The 18333-nt window shown below is 31.7% G+C and overlaps 2 protein-coding genes across 2 annotated transcripts in view; one reads left to right on the top strand and one right to left on the bottom strand.

Moving 5' to 3' along the window:
* The window catches only part of LOC127730617 (parathyroid hormone 2 receptor-like), a 33055-nt gene extending 26080 nt beyond the window's left edge, over nucleotides 1-6975 (top strand). The window contains exons 7-13 of the mRNA XM_052239103.1: nucleotides 421-583; nucleotides 2738-2798; nucleotides 3231-3303; nucleotides 4486-4571; nucleotides 5188-5326; nucleotides 5608-5649; nucleotides 6291-6975. Coding sequence (XP_052095063.1) covers nucleotides 421-583; nucleotides 2738-2798; nucleotides 3231-3303; nucleotides 4486-4571; nucleotides 5188-5326; nucleotides 5608-5649; nucleotides 6291-6629 — 903 coding nt within the window. The 3' untranslated portion in view covers nucleotides 6630-6975. The remainder of the gene's footprint in view (nucleotides 1-420; nucleotides 584-2737; nucleotides 2799-3230; nucleotides 3304-4485; nucleotides 4572-5187; nucleotides 5327-5607; nucleotides 5650-6290) is intronic.
* Nucleotides 1-18333, bottom strand: part of LOC127730622 (kinesin-like protein KIF3B) — a 274564-nt gene that overhangs the window by 199837 nt on the left and 56394 nt on the right. The gene's annotated exons all lie outside the window — the stretch shown is intronic.

Genomic DNA, 18333 nt, shown 5'->3' with positions numbered 1-18333 from the left:
TCGACGAATTATTTGCAGTGAAATCTTGTTGTGAAGAGAATGAAAATATTCAAATGATGTTAAATCGGGTCGTTTAAAAAAACACCTATTGTTTAAATCAACACTTGATACACGATTCAATGTTAAACATTTAACCAAATTAAGGATAAACAGTTTAAGTTCTTAAGTAAGCTTCAACAAGTTCAAGGTTATAATGTGAACAATTAAGTTTTAGAATGGTCTTTTAACTTAATTTGTATATTCGATGCAAACTGATCTTCCATGAATGCTCAAATGTCCCTTTGGTATCTTCGCCTATCTTTTCAAAATTTTATTTAAGGTTGCTCCCGAACTATAGAAAGAGTTAAAGCAAAAGTTAACATATCCGTTTAAGAACGTTGTTTATTATTTTCTATCTATATCTTCCCTCTTACTTTTCAGTCTTGGTGGTGTAAACTTGTCCATGCCTTGTTCTTCTATATTTTGGTAGCAAACTACATGTGGATCTTTGTCGAGGGAATATATCTGCATACACTGATATTTGTTACAACTTTTCACAATATATCCAATAAAATGTTCAGAGTACTAATTGTTTTGGGATGGGGTAAGTAATTATAAACAAACTGGTGAATATCGAAAACTGGTAATCGGACTAAAAACAAACTAAACAAAAAACAATAAAATTCACATATTGAGGTGTAATACCACCATTGATTTTCCCCTATTAGTCTTTGTTAAATTTGCACTTTTCAAAAAATTGTGCAGAATTTATCTTTGTTTCAAATAAACAAATACTTGGCATGAGTAAAGTTTTATCCTGTCCAGTACTATAGAAAAAATTTCACATAACATTTCATTGCATATAAGAAAATAACCATCACTGGAAGTTAACCAATCAAATTTTCCCCCTTTTTTAACCTGTGTACAAGCTTTAGTAACCATGTAACCTCAAGTTTCCAAAATATTCTATAGAAACCCCAAATAAAGAAATAATGGTGCTTTGAAATACCCAAGATATATGTTTATGACTCAGAAATGTTTTACTGCAATGAAATGTAGGATCAATTACCTTCAACTGTCAAATTCAAGGGAATATTTTTTTTCGACCTATTTTCGTATGCAACCGGATGTGACGTACATGCAACCGGATGTGACGTACTATGATTTGGTGGTATTACACCTTGAAAGGGTTTACGTTAAGAAAGTACACTATAACAATTCTTATCACGCATCATATTGAGATTGAAAATGAGTGTTTATTCAATTGTTTTTACTGACCACTTCACCACATTTTTCTACTAGTTACTTATGTATCACAACATAACCAAAAAAACAAAAGGACTTGAATATGTTACTGAAGCTGTTTAAGGTAAATGAAAAAACAATTGAAACATTTAATCTAGTCTAAGTGAAAAGTAAAAAGCAGAACTTTCCTCAAAAAGTATGTTATGAATGCTATCGGCTCAAAAGCAATTACTACTTGCATGAACTTAAAATCTCCCAGCAGTTGTATACCCAAGTAGAAGTTAATAATATCAAGAAAACAGAAAAAAGGGGCAGAATATAACACAGGGAGAATCAATAGCGTAAGTCAAAGAGAGACGACAAAACCAAAGACAGACTACAAAACACTACATAAAAACTTATGACTGAGCAACATGAACCACACCTAAAATCGAGGGAAATCAGGTGCTCCGGAAGAATAAGTACACCTTGTCTTGTTGATCATGGTAAGTGCAGATTTGGTGTTAAAGTCATATGAAACGGGTTACTTGTAATTATAACGTGAAGAAAATTATGGAACACATACATGCATATATACTAAACTAAGTCCTCTATGCACGTTATTATACATTTATTACGAATCCATAACGTATAATCGGTAAAACGCATTTCAATCAGTAATTGTTGATCGAAAACTTTAGCTGCTAACTAACTCTCGGGTTTTGATTACGAAGTGTACTGATAGCGGCCTTGCTAAACAATCAACACAGAATTATGGAACAAATTAGTGAGATGATAGCTTGGATAATAGCGTTGTTTAATTGATAATTTTTAAATTTGCCATGCATTCCAATTTGTTGATTAAACTTTGTCATATCAGTTCTTATATAATTTGAAGAATTGAAATGTTTCTTTCAGGATTGATTAATTCTATCTTCCTAGCTTCATTTTTTGTTTACCTTTTTTTCATCACGGTTTTTTCCTCGCACTTGCGCTGTGCGGTTGTCAATTTCTAACTAGTGGAGTCATGGTTCAGGTAACTGCATACGAAAAAGCTGTCGGCGAATAAGAGTACTGGAAGAAAATAATTCAATGTTCACGTGTTTATGCTAAAACTTAGCCATTCAAGTATATACAACATATTTCACTTTTTAAATTTGAAGTTTCATATGACTTTAAGTCTCATTCGATGATGTAACAATCGAGAAAACGAGCACAGAAGAATGGCTATTATAATTGGAACAAATTCGTGGTCATATATGGCACAGATATTCCATAACGGTCAACCAACTCATGACGTTAAAGTTTCGAAGGGATGACTTCTACTTCACTACTAGGAATTCTTGATTCAATAGCTTCCTTAAAACAGCAACATTAGCAATGGATCAAAACTTATTATTTGTGTAACATCTTTTATCAAAAACGCAAAAGGCCAACAGATCGAAATGAAAAGTATCTCCTCGGCACATTTATTTAAGTCTATTCATATTGATAGTGTCTACGACTCTCATTATACCTTTACAATATATTTCAGTATCACCTATTGTCTGTGTAATGCCATGGATAATTGTAAGAGTTATATATGAAGACACATTGTAAGTCATACTAATTGTTATTTAAAGAATTCTAAAAAGTTGCGTATCGGATAATTAATTTTTGTCTTTTTACACACTTACTTTTTTTTTATTTGTGTAAACATCCACAGGCGTAAGAATTGCAAGAAGTACGGAACATACATATTAAGTTTAGACATTTAATTCAATATAGAAGTTTGTTCGTTTCTCTTAGCTGGTACACAGTGTATTGAAATAGTCTAAACGATTAGCATTCTGCGATTAAAATTACAATTAATTAAAACAAACTTTTGCCAATCACATTTTCTTCTAAAACTTGTCTGTTGTAATCAGAAAAACTAATGAAACAATTACAGGATGCATGTCAATGAAGTAAAATGTGTGACTTTGATAAATTACTTGTTGAATCGATTAGTTAAGTAACTGAAATATAAGTTAGCGTTTTGTTTACAGATGTTGGAATTTGCATAATCAAGAAAATGGGTTCCACTGGATTTTACAGGGACCGATCATAGCAACTTTATCCGTGAGTGTCTGATAAATTATTCAATGTCACAATATATATCACATAAACGTGGTTCAAACTTCCATCAGTTCAGTGCTGTAGTTTAATACATCTAGTATTTTTAAAGACATACTTCAATTCGTTATTTTAAAACTTGAAACATTCGTTGATTGATTGATGGATGCTTAGTATCCTGCGGCAAACATTGCATGCAGTATGAAGGATGGCAACATGTTTACGAAATATGAATATTTCCTGTCTTGAACTTAACCGACATGTTGAGTAATTTATATCGAGCTATCTCACAAGGTAAAAACTGAAGATAGACATATCACCTCACCTTAGATGAATTTAACTATTCATTAAAGATCTCTTTTGTCATATAAATCTTCAAGTATTCAGGTATTTATACTTTTTTGGCTTTCGAAATTTGATAATTATGTTCCCGGTGAATGTAAATTCAAACGCCTCGGTCGCACCACAATTGTAAAGTGTTATTTTCATTTACTCGGACACACAATTTTCCTCAGTACCAACCTATCTTTTACCTTATTTCTAGTTGCCACATGCTTGGCAAAGAAGCAACAAATACTTATTTTAATGCCATTCCTCTGACTCACCAAGATAATCGAACCAATAACCGACCTGCTACAGAGTTGATCATGATACCACGATAACATCGAGAATGGTTTTTTTATGCGATGAAGTTTTATACAATATGAAAATAGGATATATGGGGTTAACTTCAATGAGACAGCATCGTCACATCACAAATAACCAAAAGACATATGGAAGTTACCACTAGACAGGTGTCTACAAAAATGTCAAGCTCTAGGTTTGAGCGTTCCTGATGAAAGTAAGTTCAGAAAAGCGTTAATAACGCATGGAATTTATAAAGCGTAATTTGAAAAAAAATATCACTAGGTCGATACCACTTGAACTTTAACAAACACTGCCCATGGTGTTTTGACTTTTGAGACCCTTGGGTATTTTGTCTCTTTTATTTTGGCAAAAAAAACAACATAAACATATGAACAAAAGAAATTGAAGAAAACAGCAACCAAATGACAATAAAGTTGTGATCTTCAACAATAGGCAAGAGTTTATACCATATATCAAACTGTAAAACTCACTGAATTTTAATAAGTCTATTAACAATATATGCTTTATTGAATTATAGATTGCTTTTGATCTTTTTTTCAGGTCAATTTTTTATTCTTCTTAAATATCATTCGAGTGTTATTTACCAAACTATCGGCGACTAATACAAGAGACCCAAAATGTTACAGGTATTACAAAGGTTTTCTTAATTGTATAATATTTATTAGAAATTTAGAGGTATTAGTTTAAAAATTGCGTTTATCAGATTTGATTTTTTTTTTGTATTTGTTTCATATATACAAGTATATTCATTACTGTTTAAATAACAATATTTAAACAACAAAACATGTTTAGTGTGGAACATCAATACAACCTTGAAAAAAAATGTTAGCAAAATATCACAGTTTCGCCAATTGATATGGATATGACAAACTCCATGTTAATATCAAGAAATCCCCAAAATCATTTGAATGAAATAAAACTTATTTAAAAAATCATATGAGGTTCATAATCCAATCGCATACTAAATATACTGTTAAATTAAGTCAGTAGTTTAAAAGATTCATGATATAGATATATACGCTCTCTTGAAGATAGTGTAATGTTCATGTTTGCAATCGGATACCATATTTCATCTGAAACAAAATATAAGATAAGATGCGCACAATGCCATCTGTAAAAAACAGTAGGTACTGATGTTCAAATCTCATAAATCAATTAAGAAAAGACAAATCAAGGTAACAAAGAAACGTTGAAAGAAATATGAAGTATGAAATGTAAGAAAAGATTACAAATATTTTACAGGAAATTAGCCAAATCCACTCTCGTGCTTATACCACTATTTGGTGTACACTACATAATGTTCATGGCAATACCAATATGTCTTGAGCCTGAGATGGAAGTTGCATGGCTGTATATAGAACTATTTTTCAGCTCTTTTCAGGTAAAAAAACTTCAATCATATTTCTTAAAAGTACTACGTGCATTTTGTTTTATCATAGAATTTTTTTACAAAGTTATATTTATCTTTAATACATCAAGATATGAACACATAGTCTTCAAAAATAGACTAGTGTACAATATATCAAGTGCTTGAACGTCGACGTCTCAATATGCTATGTCTGTAATATCTAGGTTTTAAATTACAAAGACTATATATATGTATGCCAGGAGTCTTTTTTTTTTTTACAAATCACATCATGCAGATCTAACTTTATGTTGCAGGGGTTTGCTGTGTCTATGTTATTCTGTTTTACACTCGATGAGGTGAGTGAGTAATGTAATCATTTTTTAAGACACATTGTTTTGACACTCGTTCTTTAACCTTTACCTCAATATGTAAACTATTTGTCTACATCTTAGTCTTTTGGTCTGTGGTTGATAGTTGTCTTAATGGCAATCATACCCACACCTCTTTATTTATATAGGTTTGTCTCTTAGTTTTTTCTACGCTTAATGCCAAGTGTAACGTAGAAATTTGTCGCTTTCGGTATTTATACACAGCTAATTGAAACCATAAGCCATAAATTAGTCTATTTTTAAATCACAAACATTGTTTCATATTCTAAAAGTTATTTTGTTTATTATATCTCTGCCCAAAAGAACTTTATGGAAAGAACATACTTTGGTGTGCGTAAGCTGTTATGAAATTTCATTATGTAAAATAGCTATTTTGAAATACCTGGTTGTACCATAGAAGTGTAATGCAAATTAAAAGTAAAAATCGTTGTAAGATACCACACCATGTTGGTTCCACCGAATTTGTATTAGCATGAGCACAGTTGTTTCACTTTGCCAAAAAAAAAAAAAAAAAATTGAAACAAAGCCGGTAATTGGAACATGGTTTATTTATTTAAAAACTTATAAAAGTAATATGATCTTAAATATAATCCTTACTTGTCTTTTAGGTAAAATCTGAAATAAAGAAACATTGGCAGAGACACATGTTAAGAAGACAAAGTATGACGTCAACGCGTTCAACGCGGACATTTTCTGTGCAGTCGTCCGGGTCAGGACATGAGCAAGAGTCACCAACTTACAAACGTCAGAACGGGTTATCGCTCATTAGAGCTGTTGAATCGTGTAATAGTTTAGGTAAAGACATAACGAATTACGATACAGAAACAGAACTGTATCATAATAACAGTGATGAAAACGGTGGTCTTTACTTTGAATCATCTCTAAAATTAAAGGATGACAATGAAAATGTGCCATTATTTTCTAGCGAAATAGCAACAGTTTTATGAGAATTAAAACCAACTTGCCAATAAACAACTTTATTTATTTACAATGCTATGAAGAGTTGGCAGATTGTTAAATTATTAAATATTCACGCACCGTGCTATTTGAATTATATATGTGTTAAGTGTAATCAAATGCTTTGACAGTAATGTTATTTTATAAGTATACATTGCTTATTTTAAACGACTTGGAAATCATCGAGGAAATACAAAAGTTTTCATGTCTAATGTCATGTAAAATGAGTTTTATTCATTTATTTGACTATAGCTGTATAGGTATACGTATTTGAAAGTAAACTTTACCGTTATATATGAAACTGTTTGTTTTTACAAAATATAAATAAAATTTGAAAACCACCGGTTATGTGATATTCAAAGTTTATTGTCGCAATCTTGTTTTGCCGCTGAAAACATCACATGACATTATGATAATACTTATTGTGTCTTGGTTGTCAGATTGTGGCGTTTAAACTGAATTGTTCATGCAAGTACCAAACCCGTAAATGTCGAGTCAATTAATTAGAGTTTAATGTAAAGTCGTCGCCCCTATAAAAAATCTAGGTAATACATGAAAGTAAAAGCAGGAAATTAACACTTTTTAAAACATACCGAATTTTTTCACAAGAATTAACCAGTTATTACGGTATTCAAAATCTTTAACATATCACTACTTTATATCACAAAACAAATAATCAAACTCTGATACAATATTAATAAAGAAAAAAAGGTATTTTTCTAATTTCCCTTTTGCCGAAAAGAAGATTATATCGGGTATTTTTTCTTGCAAAGTTGTAAGATACGATGATGCCACGTAAGTCGACAAACGGAAACCAATATTTAAATTTCAAAAGTGAGAGAAAGTTATCATTAGTCTTCAAGGACTTATAATGCAATACTTTATATTTATAAAATTTGATTTCGGACTCCTTCCACTATCTTTCTCTTAAGGGTGTTTGCTTACATTAACAACATTTTAGGAAAATAAGGTATAGTACAAAAAATTTCGTAATGGATTCCACGGAACCCTGTGTCTCGTTTGCTTTTGCTGTTGTCAGTTTAAAAATATTAAGATGAGTGTAAAAAGTAAGTTCCTTTTTTAAAAAATCAAACTTTTTTCTTTAACTACCATTAACTTCTATCCAAGTTACATAACAATCCTTGCAGGTTTACAAATTCATCATGTCAAAAAATATAATCCCATACTATATGAAAATGTTAAGTGCAAAAATCAATCAGGAAATACTGAAAAAGGAACAAGATATATATTTTCAAATTTTTGACCTCTTAATCTTTAAACGCTTGAGCAAAAATTTCATAAAATTCTATAAAGGTTAAAAAAAGTAAATCCTTTAATCTGAAAATGCGTCAAAATGCCCTTAAAAATATTTTCGTAATAAGCATAACAAAAATACCGAACTCCAAGGTAAATTCAAAAAGGGGAAGTCCATAAAAACTGACATAACTTTGTTCTGGATACAGTCTTTTGGTCATAATAAGGTTCTGTCCAATTTATGTAACATTCCATGAAAATTACTGAAGAATAAAAACTTTAACCTTACACTGTATTTTAATGTTAACGGCAAAACATAAGTCCATATATCAATAAAATACGAAAAACTGGAAACAAATATTTTAAAATGTTTCCTTTGAATACTGTCTATTGTTTTGTCCATACTAAAGCTTCTGTCCAAATTTCATATAGTTCATAAAGTTTTAAGAAAGTCATTGATGCTTAAAAATAAACTTAAACAACAGACATAACCTTAATTTTGACGCCGGCCGACGACGGAATGCAGGATTGCTATTGTTGCAGGTTCGACAATAAAAATTATAAACAGTCAGATAATTTCGTGCTTTTTGTTTTTGTTTTTGAGAAATAAGCATTTGAAAAGATTGAATTTTTAACAGGTTTCTGAATCTGTAATAAGAAGTGTATGGGAAAAATTGGAGGAAATTGATGTTGACTGCATGGAAATATGTTACAAATAAATAGTTAGACACAAAGGATTGTTAAAACAATTTCCATAGAAAAAAGAGGAGCTATAGTAAAAATTGACAAAAAGTCAAGCGTAAAACTATAAAAGAACCGTAGAAACAATGAGCAATAAACCCGGATTTGTTTTCTCTCAATCGATTTATGACTTTTGAACACCGGTATACTACTGTTGTCTTTATTTACGGCAATTAATTAGATGGTACTCACAATGAAGAAGGTGACACACCTTCATCTTTTTAATGCCTAAGCATAACAAAACGTAAACAAATGCCAACTTTCACACGAAGGAAAAGATATGCGTGGTGATTAAGATTATAACATAATGTTGACTGCTGTACCCTAATTTTTGACATTTTTACCTATTTTGTCTAATAGAAAAACAAAGGATATGGGGTATCCATCCATGACACAAAATCAGTACATGCACAGCAAAAAAAGTTTGTTTTGCTCACATATTGTTTTCAATATAATGGAATTCTATGCGACTGTCATACAATTGAGAGGTTTAGCTACATATAAAAGCAGGTTTAATCCACCATTTTCTACATAAGGAAATGCCTGTACCAAGTGAGGAATATGACAGTTGTTTTCCATTCGTTTGATGTGCTTGAGCTTTTGATTTTGCCATTTTACAAAGGACTTTCCGTTTTGAATTTTCCTTGGGGTTCGGTATTTTTGTTATTTTGCTTTATACAAGGTAAGGTTGACATGAAGTGACGGAGGATACTTCAAAATATAGATAAACCTTATACAAAGACATAAAAAAAGATAAGAAAATAATGAAAAAGGACATATGAATAATCTCCTCTAAAAATTCAACGAAGATTTCAGGTTTACAATTTGGTTGGGCAGATGCGCTTTCTGAAAAATATTTATGACTGAACGTGATACTTGAAATAAAGAAATATCCATCGATGCATTACAACTCTTTTATGGAAAAGTTATCCGAATGACAAAGGCCGAGATCATGAGGAAAGAAAATAAAAAAAAATCATTGAATGATAATACACAATCACAATGAATGTTTAGGCGTCTAAATCTTTTAACGATAGTAGTTTAGGTAAAAGGAGAGGTATAAAAAGAGCTATTATTTGGCCCTTGAAATTGCAAAAAAAAAAGTACAATTACTAAAGCTTTTTAAAAGTATGTTAATTTTTTTGTTTTTATATTAAATTGATATATGAACAGGTTAGTAAGATCTGGGCATCTTAGAGCAGAAATGTCATTGTGATGGCACAATCATATTGAAATTGTCATTTTTGAGATTAAATGACAATTTTACACATACTTTTTGGGCAAAATGCGAACGAGCAAATGCTTTGCCGAAAAAGATGTTTAATCTAGATTATCTGTGTAAAATGCAACTTGTAGAATAACCTTTTTAGGTAAAGCTGTTGCTCATATCTTAATATAAATGGCAAGATCTCGAAATGAGGTTGTTTTTGGCAGTATATACAATTTTGCACGACGTGCAGGAAGTTTGAAGCTCTAATATAAATATGCAAGACAAAATTCAAAATATGAATACTTATATCTGACAGACATTGTCTTATGAACATCTAAAGGATGTTCTTTGTTATGATACTTTTAGATTTTTGATTTCAAAGATCCCAAAAAAATGGCTTTTTCATACCTCCTCCGTTCACAAAAATAAGATTTGGTTGTTGGCTCATTGAGGTATAGTCCTCATATCCTTTTATTCCTATATTACTTGTGTTTATGTATGCCTTTAAAAACTATTCGAAACACTAAGATGTTTTTACCAGTAGGTATAGATTGCCTGTGCTTTGTGTGGCATAATAGGCTGTTTCTCGAATCATGTCTTTCATCGGAAAAAATCATAAAATACAAACTCTTTTATGACGTCATTTACCAGACAGAAGGCGCGCCTATATCCCTGCACCTATTAAAGTTTAAACCATCTACAGGGTCGTCATAATGCAGTGTAGTCTATAAACAGTTTTTGTTCTGATGGGACGTAATCTTAATGTAATCTCAATGTCCCGTACGACTGAAGTGAGGGTGACCAACGAAGTAGATTTTAATTTCCCGAAAAATTCGTGCAGTATAGCATCAAACTTTTTCACCCATTTGCTCAACATATGTTAGAAGTGACATTTTTGTCATGTGGTGATCAAATTCACATGTCAGATATGACTAACTACCGTATCTTGGAACTGGCGTATAGTTTTGGAATTTTTGCCTTTAAGGCTCTTCAAGTTAGTATTTGAGTTGGACTCTCAACTTTTTTTTTTATTCTAGTGTCACTAATGAGTCTAATGTAGACGAAACGCGCGTCTGGCGTACACTATGTTAAGCTTGGTATCGTTGATTAGATTTTACCATGATAATCTTTTCCCAATTTCCTATTACATACCAGGAATACACAATGTAATTAATCTGGAGCAAACATCGTCTCTTTTCCAGAAAAAAGTAATTCACACTCTGTGCAATCTCAAATTCACGAATTTCAAGACTCAACTAATCGCTTGAAACAAAATAAGATGTGAATTTTTCTTAGTATTATGTACGACGTGATAATGATACTTGGTATAAGAATTCGCTGCATTATTAACTTGACATGTTTTATGACATTTATTTCATTTCCAAGCTTTAGTCATGTTTGTCAAACTAATGATGAGATATGGTATATGATTGCCTATTTATTTAAAAGAGGAAACTTTATCCACTATAATCGAAAGAGGTTATTAACGAATGTCGCGGGATTTAACATTTTTGTAAGTAATCAACCCTATCCTTAAGTCGGGACACTAGTATCACATTCAACAATAAAACTAACCGAAAAGATCAGTTCAAAAAGGATTGACTCATCAGATTGGAACTATAAGCATAAAAGGTCAAAGCTCACTTCAACTTATAAATGAATCATGTTTTCCCTGGCTAAAAGTATGTCTGAGGATAAGACGTTTCCCTATATCTTTGTTAAATGTTAGGATGGAAACGGCAGTATTGAACAATGATAAAGCTGAAGTCAATTTTTTGAAACTGACTTGGAATATCTATGTGATATACTCGGGGCAATTTATAGTTTGGAAATTAGATAGACACCTATCTGTAACTGGAAACTGTCGGATTGCTTCAAGATGTCTTTTGGTTTTGTGTCACAGTATAGCTATTTTGTAGTATCTTCCAAGTCAGTCAGACGAATTAAACATGTTTTGCCTATTATATGATATCTTTTTATGTTTTGTTCTTTTTTAACAATGATGTAGAAACGATAGACGATAGAATCTAATTTTACTTTCGTCGAAACGCTAATGGCTACACATGACGAGATAATTTTACACATGAATAGTTATCAACAGTAAGAATATTGCACTTTATCATTTTTTCTCTGACAACATCTTTAATTACGTAACAGAAAAATAAGAAATTAGAATCAATAACTATCAGTTTTTAGGAAGTCATACATCAATAAAGCTTTGGTGTCAAAAAACTGAGGGAATCGCAGGGACTTCAAAAGTAGCAGTTCTTGGTGCAACGACATAGCAAGCGTCTCCTGGTATGACTGTATCACCGCCATACAAATTCCGGCGATCACATTCGGGAATAGGACACTCGGAAAACAAATCTATTAAATAACCAGTTCTTCTACATAGATAGTTGTTTCGTTTTTGGTATTGTTTTTTGTCGTATGAGAGGGGAGAAGAAAGAACGTTGAAAAACATTAATATTCTTTTTAAAGGGGTCAAACTAAATGTATATGTCAAGTATATGGGTTAAGTTTTATTTTTTATTTTATCAAAACGCTCACTTTACCTATCGACTACAATATTTTATACAGTTTAAACGGATTCGTTTTAATGATACTATAATAACTTGGAATGAGGATTGGTGGAGTGTTTTTCAACTACCTAAACGCTTTAGATTGCTATTGTAGACAATTTGACAAAAAACTGCATTTTTTTTTTTAATTTTACTAAACTTTTGCATTCGCGATATAGAAATATTAAAGGGGCATTAGCTGCGAGATATGAAAAAAATTAAAATATGATTTTTTTTTGGTTCAATCAGTAATGAAAGTGAAACAGTGAAATAATAATTCGCTTTTAGCAGCAAATTTGGTTCAATTTTGTCAAATTAAGATAAGAAACATCGCTGATGAATTATTCACTTGCAAGTGAATAATTCGACCTCATTGAATCCGTATTCATGTGACCTTCAATTTAACCCCTTAACTTGACATGGGTAACGCATGCATTCAGCTATTAAAGGAAAAAATGTCAACATTGAAAGTGAAACCAGGATGAACCATTTGGTTGACTGATTTGATCCACACAAAATCATTCTTATACAGGTAAAAACGATGATTAAGATACTTTTTAACCTACAATAGGAAATCAAACAGACTAAGAAAAATCCAATTGCACGTGGTCACTATCTGTTTATATTTATGTTTATATCGGGTTATATGACAGTTGGCAGTCGTCGGGGGTCATCTCGATGGTTAACTAGATGGCGTTTAGACAAAAATACACACGAAATGATGATACATATTATCGTGTCCATGTATTGTCCATTGTTTATTTTAGACTTTTTGTAATTTGGATATACGTTTTAGTATGTTATAAATAAAACATGAGAATTTGAGTCAAATCGGTGCACATGAATTTGACAGCTAATGCCCCTTTAAATAAATAAAATGTTGTGTACCTAAAAAAAAAGGGATCTTTAAGGTAAGAACTAAAAGTTTGCCCAAACCTACTGCAATTGACGTTCTCATGAAACTTAATCATAGCATTCCTTTGTTAAATTCTGCATTGAAAAATCTCAAACCTATTTGGAGACTAAGGTTCAATCTAACTTAGACAAATTAAACTTTTGAGAGGACTTTGGCTTTTCTTTTGATGTCATATTTTTGGTCGTGTAGCTCGTCATGTATTCAGGTTTTTATACACCGTTGACTTACGATGTTTTGAGATTGAGCGTTGATGATGGTAAATACAGAAAAGCGCTTCGAATGTACCAAATTTATAAAGTGTTATTTTCATTTTCTAGCATTGCGTATAGAATGTTTTTGAAAGTAGCAATCTGATTTCTTTTAAACCCTTTTGTCACCTTCATAGGTTTTGACGGATTTTACATCGCCAACGGTCAAAATATTTTTGAAAACAAATTTGACGGATTTGGATAGAAAAGTTCATCCTATTTTTTAAAACTTGAACCGACTTTTACATTTCGAAAATAATTGAGAAATTAATAAGAGGATAATTAAAACCCCCAAATTTTCGGAGTAAAAACATGATTCAAGTACTCGTAAAGTGGTTTGTGTCCGTTACAGCCGACAGAGCAGCCAACAATGTAGTGGTATGACGTAAATACTACACGGATGTTCTTGAGAATGAAATTATAAATTCTTCTATATTCAAGGCTGTTCGGACCACAGAGAGTCAAATAGTAAATAATCATGTCTCTACCACATCTCAACTTAAGGCCTCCTCTAAACATTTGAAGGTCCTTACTATGTATTGACTACCTGAACTGCACAAAAAAACTTCAAATTTTGCTTCATTATGAGTTCCCATGATTTGACATCAATTCAAAACTGTTTTCTTATATTTTGGCATTGGACAAGGTAATGCGTTTCTTATATCGGTGATTTGTGTCTACTATTTTTTGTGCTTTGTACCGATCTATTAATTTAAGCCATTTGCAACTGATTTGTACAGTATGTTGTTATGTTGTGCTGTTACACTACTGTCCAAGGTTTGGGGGATGCGGGAGAGCTAACAGACATATTACCCCGCACCTTTCGTTATATACCTGTCCAAAATCAGGTGCCATTTAATTTAATTTAGTGGCTGTCGTTTGTTTATGTCTGTCATATTGGTTTTTCGTACATTGAATTGTAATAAATTGGGCCATTCGTTTTCTGGTTTGAATTGTTTTACATTTTCATGTCGGGGCTTTTTATAATTGACAACACGGTACGTTTTTTTCTCTCTAAATATTGAAATCCGTACGGTGAACTATAATAAAGTCCATTTCATTTGTACTTGGGTGGATAGTTGTCTCATTGGCAATCATACCACATCTCCTTTTTTATATTCAACGCTTTTGACTAATCCAAGGAAAAAAAACATAGGGAGTTGTGGTATGGTTGTCAATGAGACAACTTTCAACCAGAGTTTAAATGACGTGGATGTAAGCAATTATAGCAACTGTACGGCTTTCAACAATAAGAAAAAAATCATACCGTATAGTCGGCTATAAAAGGCCACGACATGAAAAATATGAAACAATTCAATTGAGAAAACTAATGGCCTAATCTATAACAAAACAATTTACGAAAAACAAATATGACAGACATGAACCAACAACAACCACTGAACTACAGGCTCCTGACAGGCACATACAGAATGTGGCGGAGTTAAACATGTTTGTGAGCGCTCAACCCTCCCCCTAACCTGTGACAGTGGTGTAACAGCACAACATAAGAACAAACTATAAAAATCAGTTGAAAAAGGCTTAACTCATCAGATCGATACAAAGCGAAAAACATCAAACAAAAACACAGACCGGACATCAATCCCTCATCCCTAACAACAAAAAAGAAACGGTACAGATATGAGTGTACTCGCAGTTACTGACAGTTAGTTCAAAGGTAATAACAACTAATAAAAAAATCATGTATCTAAGACTAAAATGTTTTGTTTTCAAAGGAATATCAATTGGTTATTGTTAAAAAGTTGGAAAAGAAGAACTGAATAATCAAAAGGGGGTCTAGTAAAACTAAAAGAACATTGTAATGGCTGAATGACATGACAGAAGAACTGATTGAGTTGGTTTAGGACAAATCATTGTAAGATTTATCTGGAAAGAAAACAACATGTACGATTTTTTTATTTGTTCTCAATATGGTAATACGCAGAAGACTTAGAAAAGAGCAATATACACATCCTGTGAAAAGTTTATTTAATGTCTTTTTACTCTTTACAAGCTTTAAATTTCCTCGTTTTCTTTTACCAAACACCGTTACTTTTCATTGTGCCAGTAAATGACTTTTACCTTGTTTCCTTGTGCAAGGTTTCTGTGATTTATTTTTCGATGGAAAATATTGATAGGGCTTTACAGTCAGTAATGTAATAAAAGTATTTCAAAATAAGCATTTTTACAATATTTGTATTTTTTTTTTATCAAAAGGGGGCCTAAAATAGTTTCTTTCTTTTATTTATTTTTAATGTATAGCGATATTTTCCAACGGTAAGACACTTTTGACCTCTAAATGTACAATTTTCACATGACATGTGACTTTTGGTAGAGAATTACTTATTGGACTTATCCAAGATTCATCGGCCGTGCAAGTGCTTTGTAGTTAGTCAAGGTCGTTAAACACAACAATCATCTACCCCAATCATCTAAAATTCAGGAAATTTAATGATTGAACTACAAAATGTGTGGCATCATGAAGATTTCCTTGCTAAGATAAAAGATTAAAAAAAATTGTCTTCGGACCTTATACTAAACATTTATATATAACGTGTAAACTAGTATTACAAGTTTGTTGTTTTCATATATTATTGATATCCTCTGATATGGATTGGTCGTGGCTAAAGTATAGTAGATTATGAATTATAAACTTGCATTATATTTCTTAATGTGGTTTTATGATCAAGCGTAGCTTACCTTGTAGTATAACCGTATCAAGATATACCAGTAAACGGTAAATTTTGTTTTTTATTAACCTTTCTTTGATAAAAAGAAAGTATTGCTTCGGTTAAACCCCTATTCAATTTCATTACTAAATGCAGTCAAATTTTGACAGAAAGAGTGTCTTTTTTCAAAGTTTAAACCAAAAGAAAATTTATTTCCGTCATTACCATGGTGTCTTCTGCACAAACAAAACAACAGAAAACGTCATACAATGAAAATAGTACAAAATAATTTACAAGATGCGGAAATGACTCTGCTGGTAGACGTTTTGTTCCCGATGGTATAAAAATCCCAGTAATCAGACCTTTGTTTTGACATGTAATATCAAATTTTTTTATAGCCAATTTCTATAAGTTATCCTTTGAATTTGAAATTATTCGAAACACAAAGATTGTTCACTCCATTGCATAGATGGCCTCAGCCCTAATCCGCACAACATTTTGGAATTCTGGCTTGAACTGTTCTTCAACTTCATGTTTTATTGGGCCTTCAAACTTTTTAAATTCGAGCACCACTGACGAGTCCTATGTAGACGAAACGCGCGTCTGATGTAACAAATTAAAATTCTAGTATCTTTTATGAGTTTTTATTTTTAAACAAGGAAACAAATCATGAATTGGTTATTATGGATATGATTAAATAATATACGTTTTCATTTTAATTGTATCAAATCTTATGATACACTTTACTCCTAATTATTGAGTAGGCGAAGAACCAATTAGCTACTTGTTTTTACTCTTTTTATTACTAAATAATTTCAAGGCAAACTGTAATTCCCTCTTATTGAAAATTTGAGTGTAACATTTCGCTTATATGATCATAGACAAGATATTTTCATTGCGTATTAAGCATCTATTCGGCTAAAATGAAAAAAAAATTGGCAAAATATCTAACTGCAAGCGAAATTGTTAATAACATGAACTGAACCAATTTTGATGCAACACGTGCGTAATATATGTTTCTTCAGTGTTGCTCGAGGCCAAAAGATTGAAAGTTCGTTATTCTGCATTATTCTTTTATTAAAAATGACATGTGTTTTACTGCTAGTGTAAATGTAGTAATATGCGATATTTTGAAACAAGTATCTTACTCGATAGGTCAATCAAAGTGAATGTATGTGTTATGTTATGAAATCAAAGAACATTTGTCGGGTAGAACATTTGTTTGTAAATTTATGCATGTTCATAAAGGGTGGTATTCTTGACCTGTTTAATCCATTAGTCGGTTTACAACTTTATTTTTCTTTTGTTTTTCATATAATTGGAAATTTTAGTGTTTATCTTTCTAAAGTATTTTTGATTGAAGTTGACATAAAATTATCGCCCTATATATTTGATTCATATGGTATTAGCGGAGAAAGGCATTGGCCTTTTTCAGACTAATTGAGTTTGGCAATTACAGTTAAGTAATTTTATATTCTCTTTTGCCAGTCCCTTTGTTCATTTAGACATTGATCAAACAGAGCTTATGCTAATGCACTGAATAAGAAAATTAAATTGTCAAGCTTATTAATTCATTTTTTACGAATAACTCTGATGGTTCACTAGACTGAATTACAATTCAAGATGTATTTTGATCTAATATCTCGTCCAGTTCCCTAGCTCGATCCCTACATAATAAAACATCATGAAACATAAATAACCAGTTCCCACATAATATAGTAGGATAGGGTCATGACACCCAGTTGCGTAATTTCTTGTCTTTTTAAATACACTTTGGGGAAAAAATCAAACGTTAACGTCATTTCTTAGAATAGAATGATAATTGGTGGATGCATCTGAGATAACAATCTAATGGGAAAGTAAGTAATAACAAAAACACTGTAAAAGGAGCATATGTTATGTATATAAGCGGTGTTTATTCAAGACACATCATAGGATACATGTGTCTAGCACATGATCGGTACTGAAGTACCTCATGCTGCATGAGCACTGTTTATTTGGTCAAGAGGCATGCAGTGATACAGACCATTCGCAAGTTTTCCTAGGATGCTTGGTAGTTTTAAGTTTGAGTTTGCTGCTGACAGGGAAAGTCATATAT

This window comes from Mytilus californianus, unplaced genomic scaffold, assembly GCF_021869535.1.
Source record: "Mytilus californianus isolate M0D057914Y unplaced genomic scaffold, xbMytCali1.0.p SCAF_2, whole genome shotgun sequence".
Taxonomy (NCBI): Eukaryota; Metazoa; Mollusca; class Bivalvia; order Mytilida; family Mytilidae; genus Mytilus; species Mytilus californianus.
The sequence above is the reverse complement of the archived record's forward strand: the minus strand, read 5'-3'. Positions and strand labels throughout refer to the sequence as shown.